General features: G+C 37.9%; 1 protein-coding gene across 5 annotated transcripts in view; it reads right to left on the reverse strand.

Moving 5' to 3' along the window:
- The window catches only part of CDK19 (cyclin dependent kinase 19), a 198569-nt gene that overhangs the window by 55448 nt on the left and 126658 nt on the right, over window positions 1–16463 (reverse strand). For all 5 annotated transcript variants that reach the window (XM_047762707.1, XM_047762731.1, XM_047762698.1 and 2 more), the window contains 2 exons: window positions 6942–7052; window positions 4793–4933 (listed from right to left, as the gene is read on the reverse strand). In XM_047762707.1, coding sequence (XP_047618663.1) covers window positions 4793–4933; window positions 6942–7052 — 252 coding nt within the window. The remainder of the gene's footprint in view (window positions 1–4792; window positions 4934–6941; window positions 7053–16463) is intronic.

Consider the following 16463-nt stretch of genomic DNA (forward strand, 5'->3'; position numbering starts at 1 on the left):
AAGAAGCTCATAATTTTGAAAAAGAGATAAACTATATCCTGGCATTCTTCCAATCTACCAGAATAGCAATCCCATAAAAATGAGTCATCCCATATTTCATCTTCTTACTCTCAGCTATATCCTGCTATAAAATTAAAATACAGCTTCTCTCCCTTGGTGTTTACAAGTTCCCAATTATTTATAGATTTATGTCTCTATTTCACTGTCTCTCCACTAAGATGAATATATTTAGATCCTTTTCTCCTTTCCTTTTAAAGCAATTCCTCAATATAAGTAAGCTTTCTTGGTGATTTTTTATTTAAATTCTCTATTTCTGTATTAAATTTTGGATACAAATGACATAATTAAAATACTGTTCTAGATATGAAATCAATCACAATTTAAAAACACCAACCTTACTGATAATGTAATGCTTTTGTGTGTGAAGTCCAAAACACTGGTTTTTTTTAAATTTGTTCAGTTATACTATTCCATGCAAGTTTATATTTACTCTAACACCTTTAATTGTATGAATTTTCTAGGTTTCTCGCACAAAATGAAAACTCAGAGACGGTACATACTGTGAAACAGTTGTAACTCACAAATAGTGTAAAGCTAGACTTCTTATAGTAATAGGAAATGAAGCATTTAAACAAACAAACAAAAAAAAAAACAATGGAGTTCCTGGTGTGACTCAGCAGAAACAAACCCCACTGGTAACCATGAGGACAAGGGTTCCATCCCTGGCCTCAATCAGTCGGTTTAGGATCTGGTGTTGCCATGACTTGTGGTGGAGGTCTCAGATGTGGCTCAGATCTGGAGTTGCTGGTTGCTATGGGCCTGTGGTTTAGGCCGGCAACTACAGCCCCAGTGCAACCCCTAGCCTGCGAACTTCCATATGCCACAGGTGCGGCCCTAAAAAATAAATAAATAAATAAGAGAGAAGGGCAAGATCTTGCTTACAGTAGAATGCTAGCTAAAAACAACAACAACAAAAAAAAAACCTACACATTGACTGAAACTGCAACTCTATTCTTAGGCTTACACAAGAAAAAATAAATTTTTACATGTCCCTATCATATTCCTTTTAACCAGACTCATACTTGATATACTTTATATTTCTATATGTACTACTGAATATAAAATAAACATACAGTTTTAGGCTTCTACTCCTGAAAATACTTTGGCAAAACCATAATAATACAACAGTATGGTCCAGACAGCAGGACTCGTGATCAGTGAAAGAACTGAGGAAGCTGTCACAGATGATATTCCTACTGGCGTAAAGTTCCAAATCTTATTAGAGTTACTTACTTAAGGAGTAGAGGCATTGGGTGAATGTGTGGGAAAAATATAAACCCGGTGTTATACTAGGTCAGAACCACATTCAGAACACATATTCAATATTGTGTTCATGCTACGGATGAGGTAATAATAATCAGCAGTGGCTGCTTTAATGGAGAAAAATAATTTAATTTGGGGAAAAAAAACAAACTTTTTCTGTTGCCCACAAACTTTTAGTACTTAACCAACAAAGTCCCTAACTGGATATGTAGGGCCTTCCTCAATCAGGCTTCATACTACTTCATACTGTCTTCCTTCATACCACCCTAATTCACCTTAGGCATTTCTGAGCCAGACAGAGCTACACACTCTTTATGGGATAATTCAAGTACATTCTCACCTCAGTTTTATATCCAACGCTCCGTTAGGTTGCCCTCATCTCTCACATCCCTATTTAAATTCCACTCTTCCTTCAAAGTCCAGCTCGAATGGCACCTCTCTGAAACTCGCCCTTATCCCCCAACTCAGAACCTCTTCTAACCCTGAGAAGCTTTCAGCCTGTACTTCTCACATTGCCATATCACATTCTATCTTATAACTGTTTGTGTCTAGATCGTATTTCTTCTCTCAGACCAAACAAACCCCTGAGAAGGTCTTTGAAACAGTCATATTTGTTCTGTCCTCATCTCTCCATGCTTTGCAAATAGAAAGAAATAATAAAAGTTTATTTGGGAGTGTGCTGAGGACGTATGTTACCTGATCCAAAAACATGCCGTAACAATCAGTATTACTCCTGATATTCATTCACTAAGGAAAGGTTTTCTTAACACCTGTTGTGTACTGGAGCAGTAGCGCACCAAAATGAATCAGAGACCCTACTCTCTGAATAAGCTGATGTTCTAGATGATGTTTAAATCTATTTAAATTACTAGAGCACTAATAGATAATTGCCCTAAGAGAAGTAAAGATGAAGTACAACAGCAACCAACAAGAAGGAGAGATTATTTCCAAGTAGGGATGGATATGAGGATAAGTTTTAACATTTGTGTGGGTCCCAAATGTCAGGTAATATTTAAATTCATAGAGATGGGGTAAGGGGTGAGTTTAAGACAGGACAAATAAAGGCCACTGAGGCAGGAACTCTCAGGAGGATCCAGAAAACAAGTAATAGTTCAATCGTACAGTGTAAGGAAAGATCATAGGGATATAGAAGAAAAATTTTAAAGGCAGTTGGAGCTATACCTGATAAGAACTCAAAGCCAAAAAAAGCCTAGAGCTTTAGTCCGGAATTAATGAGGAACTATTCTAAAGTTCTTGAGCAGGACATGAGTAATTATATAGAAGGTTTAGAATGGACTGGAAGGGAAAGTGATTGCTGACATGGAGACAAGTTAAAAGGCTAGCACTACAGAAAAAGATAATAAAGGCCTGAACTAGGAATGGGGCACTAGGATGGAAACAGATGAATGGCAGAGATATTTTAGAGGTGAAACTGACAGGACTAGGCAAGTTCTGGATGTAAAGTATAAGGGTCTAAAGGGGTAAAAGAAGTTGTGAGGAATTCCCATTATGGCGCAGCAGAAATGAATCCATGGATGCAGGTTCGATCCCTGGCTTTGCTCGGTGGGTTAAGGATCCAGTGTTGCTGTGAGCTGTGGTGTAGGTCGCAGATGTGACTTGGATTTGGCATTGCTGTGGCTATGGTGTAGGCCAGAAGCTGCAGCTCTGATTAGACCCCTAGCCTGGGAACTTCTATATGCTGCAGATGTGGCCCTAAAAAGCAAAAAAAAAGAAAAAAAAAGTTTGAGAATAGAAGAAGGGTAGTGCCATAACCAAAATAGAGGACACTAAAGCAGCAGTAAATTTAGATGGGGGAAAACCCAGCCCTGTTCATACTGGGTATTAATACCACTAGATATCCAGGTGACGACATCACAAATAAAATATGTTAATCTATGCTATTTAGAACAAAAATAAACAATTTTATGAAAAAAGAGAAGAGTTGAGAATAATTTACTAATTTACTAAAGATTTTAGTAAAGGATTCTGATCAATGATTCAAAGATGAATATGACCTCAAAAGTATAACTCACTTAAGCTACATTAAGTATATGGCAAATTAAAATCTAAAACAATTCATGAAGGAGATTTTGACCTAGAACGATCTCATGTACCCAGGAACGATTTAAAAACCTGCTCATTCATGGGAATGGTAAAGTGGACAGGTGGAAGGCTTTGAGAACCATAGTTTAAAATTATGAGGTGAATTGCTTCTGCTGAAATGGTAAATGCATCTTTGTGGGCCCTTTCATTTGGCTCCAATTTAACTTCAGTGCCACAGCAAGAGGTGGTCAAACCAAATGACTAGGCCTGACTGACAAGGTAGCAAGGGGTACTATCTAGATCTCCTTGTATAATAAATACATTGTCCTTTTTATAATAAATACTTGTCCTCGATTAAACAAAAAAATGGAATCGACCTAAATTTATTCCTACCATATCCCTAGAATCTTGAAAATCCTAAGGAATAAGTAATCATGAAACCACTTTGGCGGGGAGTGAGGGGGTTGCAAAATAAAGCTTCCAATTGTAAACTCATGGGTATGAAAGCTACTCAGTACCCAATGTCTGAAAAATAAAGTAACAGAAAAAAAATTCATCAACATGAACTAAAAGGATTAACAATGAAAAGATGAATAGCATATAATTTGACATTAACCCTATGTTATTTGTACAATGAGTAAAAAAATAAAATCAAACATTTTAATTGTGGCTAATATGCCTAATAAGTACATTCCCCCATTAGATGTATTCATGTACTTTTTGTTAATACTAACAACATTCTGTTTACTGGATGCATTGTCATTATTTCAGTTTAGTTTTGAAAAACAATGCTTTTTCCTCCCCCTGCCCCCCCCCCATTTTTTCTTTTTTAGGCCTCCACCTGTGGCATATGGAAGTTCCCAGGCTAGGGGTCGAATCAGAGCCACAGCTGCCTGGCCTATGTCACAGCCACAGCAGTGCTGGATCCCAGCAGCATCTGCTACCTGCTCTGCGTTTGCGACCTATGCTGCAGCTTGCAGGCAACACTGGATCCTCAACGCACTGAGGGAGGCCAGGGACTGAACCTGCATCCTCATGGATATTAGTCTGGTTTAAACCCACTGAGCCACAATGGGAACTCCCAGGAACCCAGTCTTTAATTAATAATGTTTTTGCTAATGATGAGCAAAATTACAAAAACAAAAAGAATCAAAAAGTACTCGTTGCCATGACCATTCCATCAATATTATTCCAATCATTTGTTGAGAACTACAGACTTTATAGCTGTAGAAGAACAGACATCAAATGTTAATAATGGTAATCTTTTGATCATAGGCTTATGGGTGATTTTTATTTCCTTCTTTTTTGCTTCTGTGCATTTTCAAATTTTTCTATATTTAACATTCATCATAATTGTACCAAGAAAAAAAGATATTTTTAAAAAGAAAGGGAAAAAAATTGATCAATTTAAAAGAATCATACTTACCAGATCTCTGTGAAGCACCCAGTTTGCATGGAGGTAATGGATACCATCAAGAATCTGGTAAAGTAATGATTTAACCATAGATCTCGGCAGCTGCATGGGCTTTTTATTTGCTTTTGATGCACGGTGAAATTTAATAATATGCTGAAAATTTAAAAAAAAATATAATAACATATAGTCTTTGCCTGTGTCAATAAAACACAATCAAGGTTGCAATAAATTGTCTACATTCTTTTTTTTCTTTTTCTTTTTTATCTTTTTAGGGCTGCACTTGCAGCATATGGAGGTTCCTAGGCTAAGGGTCTAATCGGAGCTACAGCTGGCTGCCTACGCCAGAGCCACAGCAACACCAGATCCGAGCCACATCTGCAACCTACACGACGGCTCACGGAAACACCAGATCCTTAATCCACTGAGTGAGGCCAGGGATTGAACCTGCAACCCCATGGTTCCTAGTCGGACTCGTTTCCACTGTGCCACAATGGGAACTCCAAATTCTCTACATTTTAAGATTACTTGTTAAAAGCCAATAATGACACACACAAAAAATAATTTGAATAATAAGATAAAACCAAAACAAAATCTGCATTGAGGATGAATGTGACAATATTTATGTGGTTATAATGCCTAGATTTGCTGAAAGCATTAAGATTTTCATTAAATAAAACCAAGAACTAAAAAGCAATGATATTTAAAAACCTGCCTAAAATAGTATGTTGTATTCTCTACTAACAGAAAGAAAGAGTAAACAAAAAGAAAAAAACTGTAAATCTTTACTATTCTATAAAAGTTAGTACTTAGTGTGTCTGGGTAACATCACTGACTATATGTATATTAGAATTATTGGAAAATTCCCTTTTCCTAGTACATAATGAAGTTAGAATATATTCTTGTAGTCAATACTGAACAGCAAATCATGGGAGTTCTCATTGTGGCACAGAGGAAACGAATCCAACTGGTATCCATGAGGATGAGGGTTCAATCCCTGGCCTTGCTCAGTGGGTTAAGGATCTGGTGTTTCCATGAGTTGTGGTGTAGGTAGCAGATGCGGCTCAGATCCTATATTGCTGTGGCTGTGGAGTAGGCTGGCAGCAGTAGCTCCAATTCAAACCCTAGCCTGGGAATTTCCACATGCTGTAGGTGAGGCCCTAAAAAAGCAAAATAAACAAATAAATAAATAGCAAATCACTAGAAAGGGGGAGGGAGAGAAAAACAGGGAATTCAATCTCATTGAAATAAACACAATTCAATCACCATATTCAAATTTTTATGTACACATATTAGATTGTGGGTGTTTTTCACTACAAAAACATTGTAATGAAAGAGAAAAAATTCTACCTGCCCCACACTCCTACATCCACCTCTATCTTTAACCCATCCTTGTCCAAAACATGTCAAAACCGGTACTGAAGATCCATGAAAGAGGAGGTTCTTGTCAATATCTGCTGTATAAACATAAGCTCTGAAAATTCCTTCAAGATTTATGAGTTTCTAAATGTTATTCTTAAAAAGATTTGTAATTTATATAGATGACAAACCATATTATATTGAATCAAAATTAATAATTATCCAAAATTTGAACTTACTGCTGTTTGAATTTTTTTGCTTTTAGCAAATCCTGGGATAAAATGTTTAAATGCTCTGATTCCTAACTTTAAATATGTGAAACTAGAATTTTTGGCTTCTTTTATATATTGATAGAAACATTCCTAATAGTTACAAAACCATATGTATTCTATTTAGTGGAGCTGGTTTAAATGGCAAAATGTTGCAAGAGACTGACCTTAACTTAGAGACAGAAACTATTCACGAGTACATAACTGGTTAAATTTCAACAACTGTGTGTACCACAAAAAAAAAAAAGGAACTTTCAATGCACAATTAGTAAATTGCCATTTTTCTTGCATAAAATTATAATCTCCCCCTCAGTAACAATGTTTTTGAAGTGAAATTTCTGAATGTTACAAATACTAATGTCACAGTAAAAGAGGGGGTTAATGTTTATTGCTCTAATTCTTTTAAATCAAAATTTGCATTTAGTATATTTATTTTGAACTATGGTCAGCAGAGCAAGTTTTCCTTTCTGTGCCTTAGCAATATGTAAGTGCATACATTTATTTCTTCATATAAAATAAAGTGAGTGTTGACTTACCCACAGATCATGTTCTGCATAATCAAACAGCAGCCACACCTTCCTGTCACTATGAGAAAGGAACACCTTCTGCAGTGCAATCACATTAGGATGCTTCAATTCTCGCAAAAGCTAAATGAAAGAGGAAGAGAGAGGTCACCAGCCGGTCAGCGAGGAGTGGGAGAATGATGCACATCCTATAACTTCAAAAGGAAATTTTTAAAATTTAGATAATCTAGATAAGCAACATTAAAAAAAAAAAATCGGAGTTCCCGTCGTGGCGCAGTGGGTTAACGATCCGGCGTTGCCGTGAGCTGTGGGGTAGGTTGCAGACGCGGCTCGGATCCCGCGTTGCTGTGGCTCTGGGGTAGGCCAGTGGCTACAGCTCCGATTGGACCCCTAGCCTGGGAACCTCCATATGCCGCGGGAGCGGCCCAAAGAAATGGCAAAAAGACCACAAAAAAAAAAAAAAAAAAATCTAGGCATTCCTGTCATGGCTCAGCAGTTAACAAACCCAACTAGAATCCACGAGGATGCAGGTTCAATCCCTGGCCTCACTCAATGGGTTAAGGATCTGGCGTTGCCATGAGCTATGGTACAGGTCGCAGACATGGCTCAGATCCCACATTGCTGTGGCTGTGGCGTGGGCTGGTGGCTACATCTCTGATTTGACCCCTAACTTGGGAACCTCCATATGCCATGGGTGCGGCCTCAAAAAGACAGAAACAAAAAACACACAAAAACACCCAAATACCACTGCTTAAAAGACAAACTCTGTCAACATCTTGGCACATACCTTTCCAATCCTTTTTCTATGTGTATTTGGGCTTCTGGGGAAGCAGGAGTACTGTTTATAGTGACTCCAGCACAATATGTGCTCAATAAACATTTGAAAAAAGAAGGAAAGATACTTAAAAATCCCTAACTTATCCATGCCTAGAGCATAAGATTGAGGATTTTTAGAAGAGTAGTGAGTGTAAGGGAACAACTGTCAAACCCACTGATAAAAGAATTAGTGTAGAGAAGAGGTTCTGTAAATGTTCCTGTTGCAGGAAGTTAAGAAATCGTTAAGAAGTAGCAGCTTCAAGCTGAACTCTGATAATAAGAAGGAAAGATAGAGCAGATCAGCAACTGAAAACTCAGTACTTGGCACATACAAGCAGCTGCTTGATAAAATATTTAGCAACAATAACATGAGCTGCTCAAGGTGAAAGCCTTATAAATATGCCTGCCTCAGGCTGTCCTTAACCAGGCAGGGTTCATACTTAATAGATAGAAACATACTCAATTCGATAAATATTTCAAATACCTTTTAAATGCAAAGCTCTGTGGAAGATACAAAAAGGGAGAGGGGACAAATCTCCTATTGAGTACTTTCTATGTGCAAGATGATTATACATAAATATTTTTCTCTTGGAGTTCCCGTCATAGCTCAGCAGTAACGAACCTGACTAGCATCCATGAAAATGCAGGTTTGATCCCTGGCCTCGCTCAGTGGGTTAAGGATCCAGCATTGCCGTGAGCTGTGGCGTGGGTCGCAGACGTGGCTCGGATCTGGCATTGCTTGCTGTGGCTGAGTTGTAGGCCAGTGGCTACAGCTCTGATTCGATTCCTAGCCTGGGAACCTCCATATGCTGCGGGTGCAGCCCTAAAAAGACTAAATAAATAAATAAATAAATAAAAGTTTCAGAGACAGGGATCAGATGACTCTAACATCACAGGCACTCAAGGTATGCTCTACTCATTTAAAGTTATTAGAATGGCTAAGCAATTTGTTTTTCTCTGCCCTGTTGATCTGTTTGTATGTCTGACTTCCCTCCATGTTGTGGGAACTGAAGACAAGTACTTTATTAGCTGAAGTGGAAAAAGCAAGGATTTTGAAATCGGAAGGATCTAGTTAAATCCAAGCCTTTTTTTTTTTTTAATATTTGGCTTTGATCAAGTTATTTTTATTACACTAAAGCTCACCTTCTGTGTGCTTCATAAGGTTGCCACAGCCATAGCAACACCAGATCCGAGCCACATCTGTGACCTTACACCACAGCTCACTCAACGACTGATCCTTAACCTACTGAGCAAGGCCAGGGATTGAGCATGCATCCTCATGGATGTGAGTCATATTTCGTTCCACTGAGCCACAATGGGAACTCCATCTCTGGAACTTTTATAGACCATTTCCAGTTATCTATTTCTTTACTATTTTCAGTGATAGATTTCACAGTTCTCTCATTTTGGCCTAAGAAAGGTTAAGCAGTCCTGTTTCTGGCTTCAGATACAGATGATACTCATAATATGCTCCAAATTAATGGTGGAATCAGAGAAACTGGCATTCTGGAGGAATGCAGAGCTCTATCCAGATAGTTTCCTGCTTGTTGTTATTGAATGCTTTAGCTCCCAAGCTCAGTCGAATCATGTGTTTAATGATGACCCAAATTGCCATGGTCAACCTTCAAGCACTTGGACCCTGGTACTAGTCCTTGCTCCAGACACAATGACTTGTCTGCCTCTCTCTCTATGGCTCTTGGTACTGATGAATTTGAAGAGTTTGATTTTATTAAGTATCTACCAAAAATATGTTCATTTTGCTGCCTGCAGTGGAAGGAAAGGTGAAACTCACTTCTACATCTAAACCAGGCTCTTGAAACACCAAACAGTGGCACAGGCCTCCCACTTGTCCAGGGGAGGGGATGTCACATCTAGCAATTTTGTGACTACAAATAACTGTTATCTCTACAATGAATCTACCTAAAGTCCGATGTTTAAACATTATTTTGAATAAATACATTTACATAGTTCAAAAATCAAAGGTTCATGAAAGAACAGAGTTCCCTGCTGGCTCATCAGATTAAGGATCCAGTGTTGTCACTGTTGTGACTTGGGTATTGCTGTGATGCAGGTTCGATCCCTGGCCTGGGAACTTCCACATACCACAGGTGTGGCTAGAAAAGAAAAAAAAAGCACATAAAAGAATATACATTGATATGCCTCACTACCATTCTTGTCCCCAGTGACCACAGGCCCTCTTGCCTCCTAGAAGTAACAACTTTTATTAGTTGCTTGTTAATCTTTCCAGCATTTTTATGCAAATAAAAGCAAATGTGAATATTTACACAAACAATAGTACTTTATCTTGGAAGTCTCTTGCTATCAGTCCAATATTAGCTATAGACATCTTCCTTGTTCTTTCTTACAGTTCCATGTATTTTTGGGTCACTTTTTTATACTAAAATACGTTTAACATAAAATTTACCGTTTTAACCATTTTTAAGTGTGCAGTTCAGTGGCATTAAGAACATTCACATTATTGTGCAACAACCATTGCTATATCCTTTCTCGAGGACATTTTCATCATGACAAACTGACACTTGGACCATTACATAACATCTCCCAATCCCAGCCCCTGGTAACCACGTTTCCAGTTTCTATCTCTATAAAGTTGGCTATTCCAAGTACCGCATATAAATGGAATTGTTCAATATATTTGCTCCTTTGTGTCTGGCTTCTTTCACTTATAAAGTCTTAAAAATGCATCCATGTTACAGCATGTGTTAGAATTTCCTTCCTTTTTAAGGCTAAATAATACTTCATTATATGCAGGTACTACATTTTGCTTATTCATTCTTTTTCTCCATCACCCCATGGACATCTGGGTGGATTCCACCTTTTGGCTAGCATGAATAGTGCTGCCTTGGAGACTGATACACACATATCTGTTTGAGTCCCTGCTTTCAATTATTTTACGTACTCCAAAGTGGAATTGCTGGATCCAATAGTAATTCTGTTTAGTTTTTTTGAGGAACTGCCATTCAAGTTACATTTTATTACTATTACTATTATCATTATTATTGTTATTATTATTTGCTTTTTAGGGCCGCCTGCGGCATATGAAGTACCCAGGCTGGGTGTTGAATGGGAGCTGCAGCTGCCAGCCTATACCACAGCCACAGCAATGCCAAATGAGAGCGTATCTGTAATCTACACCACAGCTCATGGCAATGCCAAATCCTTGACCCACTGAGCAAGGCCAGGGATCAAACCCACATCCTCATGGATTCTAGTCAAGTTTGTTTCCACTGTACCACAACAGGAACTCCTCAGGTTACATTATAATACAATGTACAGGAGCTAAAAGTGTAAAGTGTGCAACTACATACATTTACTAGAAAATTTCCCCTAATCCTCAAATTTGCATTTTACAGCAACATAAACTTTCCATTCCTGCATACTTGTTACGCCATTTCTGCCCTACAGGTCTTTATAAGTCACTAAATATCAATGTGAAGGGCAAGTTAAGGCTAAGAAATAGCAATCGAATGTTGCCTGTGTCTGTTTTGTTCCCTCTCTTAATTCATTTTTCACTCTACAGCCAGAGTACATTTCAAAAATACAAAGCTGCAGCCATAAAAGAAGAAAATTCTGCCATTTACAGCAACATGAATGGACTTGGAGGGCCTTATGCTAAGTGAATAAGTCAGACAGAGAAACACAAACACTGTATCACTTACATGTGGAATCTAAAAAATACAACAAACCAGCGAATATAACAAAAAAGAAGCAGACTTACAGATATATAAAACAAACAAGTGGGTAGTAGTAGGGAGAGGAAAGAAGGGACAACACAGGGGTAAGAGGTTAAGAGGTACAAAATATTATGTATAAAATAAGCTATAAGGACATATTGCACAACACAGAGAATATAGCCAATGTTTTATAATAAATATAAATGGAGAATAATCTTTAAAAATTGTGAACCACTATATTACACACCTATAACTTATATAGTATTGTATATTAGCTATACTTCGATTAAAAAAAAAAAACACAAAGCCAAGTGAGGCAGAATACTAACTCAGGTAGTCAGTGTGGGAACATGGGCTTCGATGCATTCTTTGATATGGCTATTGATTAGCAATTGTGGTTTAAGGGCTCCAGAGAGTAATTCTCCACAGGCCTTGTTTTATTAAAGATGATGCCGGAAAGATGTTACCAGAATCCCAATCATCTCTGTCACTATGGTCAGAGCAAGGAACAAAGCAAGAAATAAGACAAAGGCCAAATAACACAGAGTTGTAAGCCATGCCAACGTGTCACCAGTGAGTTTTTCCAATATCAGCGGAAACATGCTGGGTGTAGCGGATTAGTGAAAAAGCCAGCTGATGTAAAAGGTACCAGACTGTGACTATCTTCTGTACATCTCACGGTGGGGCCACTGAACAAGTGGCTTTGAGAGTGATAGAGTTTAGGATGACTCAGATTTTTTTTTTTCTTCTTTTTGGCCCTGGCATGCAGCAGCTTAATGTGGGAATCTTAGTTCCCAGACCAGGGATCGAACCTGGAACACAGGAGTGAAAGCACCAAGTCCTAACCACTAGAGCACCAGGGAACTCCTGGATGACTCAGATTTGACCTCACCAAATAATCTGTAATTTATGTGTATTTATGTTAGTATACTTTTATTTTGCCTTAACTGTTTACATCTGCCTCTCCTACTAGACCATAAGCTCCTTGAGGACAGAGGCAATTTTTTTTTTTTCTTTTTAGGGCCACACCTGTGGGCACATGGAAGTTCCCAGGCTAGGGGTTCAATCAGAGCTGCAGCTGCCAGCCTAGGCCACAACCACAGCAATGCCAGAACCAAGCCACAGTTCTGCAACCTATGCCTCAGCTTGTAGCAGCACTGGATCCTTAATCAACTGAGCGAGGCCAGGGATCAAACCCACATCCTCATAGATACTAGTCGGGTTCTTAACCTGCTAAGCCACAAGAGGAACTCCAAAGGCAATTTTTAATTTATCTCTACATGGACTAGCACAATGCCTGGCATGTAGAAGGAGCTTTTTTAAGTGATCTCATCTAGTTTGCAAGCTTTAAATGTCAACTATACACATTAACTCCCAAATGTTTATTTCGAGCCCATACATATTCCCTGAACCCCAGCTAAGGGGTTCTAAGGGCCTCAGCATCTCTACTTGAACCCCTAAAGGCCAGTCCTGAGGTTGTGATCTCCATCTCCCCTGCTCTCTACCTCAACTGCTCTCTCCCCATTTCGGTTAATAGCAACTCCACCATTCCAGTTACTCAGGCAAAAAAAAAAAAAAAAATCTCATCTACTTTGACTCAATCTTCAATGTCACCCCCTCAGGTCCTCTCCAGCCCGTCTATTTAAAATTATAATCACTCCTCTGCATTTAATTATTACCACCCCCCCTGCAAAGTACTGTCACATCAAACATACAATAGCACTATAGCCCTTATCTTTCATTCTAGAGAGCTCAGAAAACCAAAAGCTTTCTAGTAACTCAGGTAAGAAAAAAAATTTACACTTCAATGGAAAACATGCACTGTCAAAGGCAGAGCCTTTCAGGTCATCTGATTCTGATTCTATGGAAGCTATTTTACAACTCTGTACATTATAGGAAACTGATAATAATGCAGAATAGTTATTGTCTATCTACAACAAATTCTGTCCTGTCCAGTAGATGTTTGTTGACTTCCCTCTCATATCGTAGAAGATGAAAGTTTTGCCTGAATTTGTTGCATGTCATTTTAATATTCCTGACTTATAAATATGTCTGTCCTCTGCATTCTACTTTGAATGGGTTATAACATCTACTTGGTTCTTTCACTTAAAAAGTTAAATAAGAAGTTCCTGTTGTGGCTCAGTGGTAATGAACCCAAATGGTTTCCGTGAGGACATGGGTTCCACCCCTGGCCCTGCTCACTGGCTTAAGAATCTGACTTTGCCTTGAGCTGTGGTGTAGGTCACAGATGCGGCTGGGATCTGGCGTTGCTGTGGCTGTGCCATAGGCTGGCAGCTGCAGCTCTGATTCGACCCCTAACCTGAGAACTTCCATATGCCGTGGGTGTGGCCCTAAAAAGACAAAAGAAAAAAAAGTTGAAAATGCATTAACAAAATAATGAGTTAAATAAAATCTTTAAAATGTGTTCCTTTTGGAATTCCCATTGTGGCACAGCAGAAATGAGTCTTACTAGTGACCATGAGGTTGTGGGTTCGATCCTTGGCCTTGTTCAGTGGGTTAAGGATCTGCCATTGCCATGAGCTGTGGTGTAGGTCACAGACGTGGATCAGATTCTGCGTTGCTGTGGCTGTGGTGTAGGCCGGCAGCTGAGCTCCGATTCAACCCCTAGCCTGAGAACCTCCACATAACGAGGGTGAGGGCCCCCCAAAAAATAAATAGATAAATAAAATGTGTTCCTTTTATATCTGCATCACAGTCGTAATTTTACCTATTTTGAGAATCACCCTTTAATACTCATTTTATAGAAATATCTCATTTGCACTGACATAAAGCTGCTATTGTCTTTATTTAGCCCACTGAGTGTGAATGCTCACACTTTTATCATGAAATAAATATTAATAAAAAGTTTGATTACTACACCAGAATTTCTCCTGGGTATTAGGTAATATATTATATTTTTATAATATATATTTTATAATATTTTGTAATATATATAAAAACACTGTCTTTCCAAAATTAAAAGAAACTGTATCCAAAATACACCTGTTCCCAAGATTTCATTTAACAAATGGGGGACCCGGTATTGTTTATTTATTTTATGTTGTTTATTGTCTGTCTCTCTCCATTAACATATAAGCTCCATGAAGGGAAAATTTCTGTTGGTTTTAGATCCCCAGTGCTTAAAATGGTACTAGCACATAGTAAGTGCTCAATAAATGTCAAAAAAAATCTACTGAACTGACCTGGTTCTTACAAAATCAACCAGTAAATAGCTTGAAATATTATAAAACATTGCTCTTCTTTCAAAAGGTATTTTGAATTGTTTTGTTTTTTAATAAATTGAATAGACTATGTCTAAAATAGTTATCTTAGGGACTCTAACTTTCCACAAGCTATATTTACTTTAGGCTTAAAAAGGAATTTTTCTTTCAACCAGCACCACTCTAGCAAAATTTTTAGCATGCTGGCTTGATGTAAAGAGCATAAGCATAGCTCCTAATAGCTCTGGGTGAGATATTTAACGGTACAGAACTGTAAAAGCAAAGAGGTACCATGAGGGTGTGCCTTGAAAGGTATGCGAATGCAATAAATGCTACAAAATCCTTAAGAAAATGATACACAGGAACAGGGAACAAAGGGAGCCACACTTGAGAAACTAAAGCAGAGATTAATTAAATCATTGCTTACTTTCAAGGCTAGCAAAACCAAATATGCTAGGCCCTAAACAAATGCCACAGAATACACAAAAATGTATTCTCTATTTACTGAAACAAACAAATAAAAAAGTAAATTTCTCTATTGCTATTTACTGAAGAAACAAACAAAAACAATAAACAGCACGATTTTCTTCAATATTAAGAAAAACTGATGAGTGGATGCACTGGGGGTTTGGGATGGAAATGCTGAAAAACTGGGTTGTGATGATCGCTGTACAACTATAAATATAATAAAATTCATTAAAAAAAAAGAAAAGAAAAACTGATGAGTAAATTATGGTATAGCCACATATCACAGTCTCAAATACGGATGCCAAGAGTTGCTTTTCATTTTTTAAAGTTTTACTGAAGTATAGTTGATTTACAATGTTGAGATCATTTCTGCTGTAGCCAAGAGTTTTTAAATACATGAGAAAAGACATAGGCTTTAATGCTGTAATACTGTGATGTAATATAAAAAGGGGGTGCGATGATGGTTTTGCAATGTCTAGAAATATCAAATCACTATGTTGTTCACCTGGAACTAAGATTAGTATTGCGGGTCAACTATACTTCAGTTTAAGAAAAAAAAAAAAAAATCAGAGAGGAAAACAATGTGTTGTGTTTTTTCCTAACCAAGCAAGTTGATACAGAATTTCCCCTTTCTTTGCCTCCCTCAGATTTAAATTTCATCTTTTACTTTGGAGGAGGGTGAAGGGGATCAGAATGGGCCACCCCAAAATATGATACTTTGGCATAAGAATGATTCTGAGCTGAAGGCATTGGAGAGTCAGCAGATGCAGAAAGGAGCCTTCCTGGAGCTTCCCTTATGGGACTGAAAGTAGAAACTCTGAGAAATGAGGACTGCCATAAATCCCCTCTCCCAGGGAAGTTTTACGACCATGAAGAAGACAGAAAGTCGGCCCTGCAATGGATCAACACAAACAAACCATGCTAATAGAGGCCTTATCTTTCATTAGTTTCCCCTACATATTTACCTTCCCACAGTTTGCAAACCCTTTGTCTTGTCACGTCTCTACAATTTATTGCTCTTGGTTAAAAATGGCATATCAGGTTGACTTATTTCTTGGCATCTTCATTTCTTTTCTAGGGAGGCCCCTATGTCACACAAAAATTAACATCAAATAAAGTCAATATGCTTTTCTCTTCTTAAAATATTAAAAATTAAAATAAATGAAAGGGTGCAAAATATTAAATGTTTATAAAAAAGCAACTATACCAAAATGTTAATATAGTTATCTCTAGGGAATGGGATTGTGTGATTTTTCTTTCTTCCTATTCTTCTACTTGATGCATTTTCTACACTGAGCATTACTCATATAATTTACGCACACACACATAGACAC

The sequence above is a fragment of the Phacochoerus africanus genome, chromosome 2 (genome assembly GCF_016906955.1).
Source record: "Phacochoerus africanus isolate WHEZ1 chromosome 2, ROS_Pafr_v1, whole genome shotgun sequence".
NCBI classification, from domain to species: Eukaryota; Metazoa; Chordata; class Mammalia; order Artiodactyla; family Suidae; genus Phacochoerus; species Phacochoerus africanus.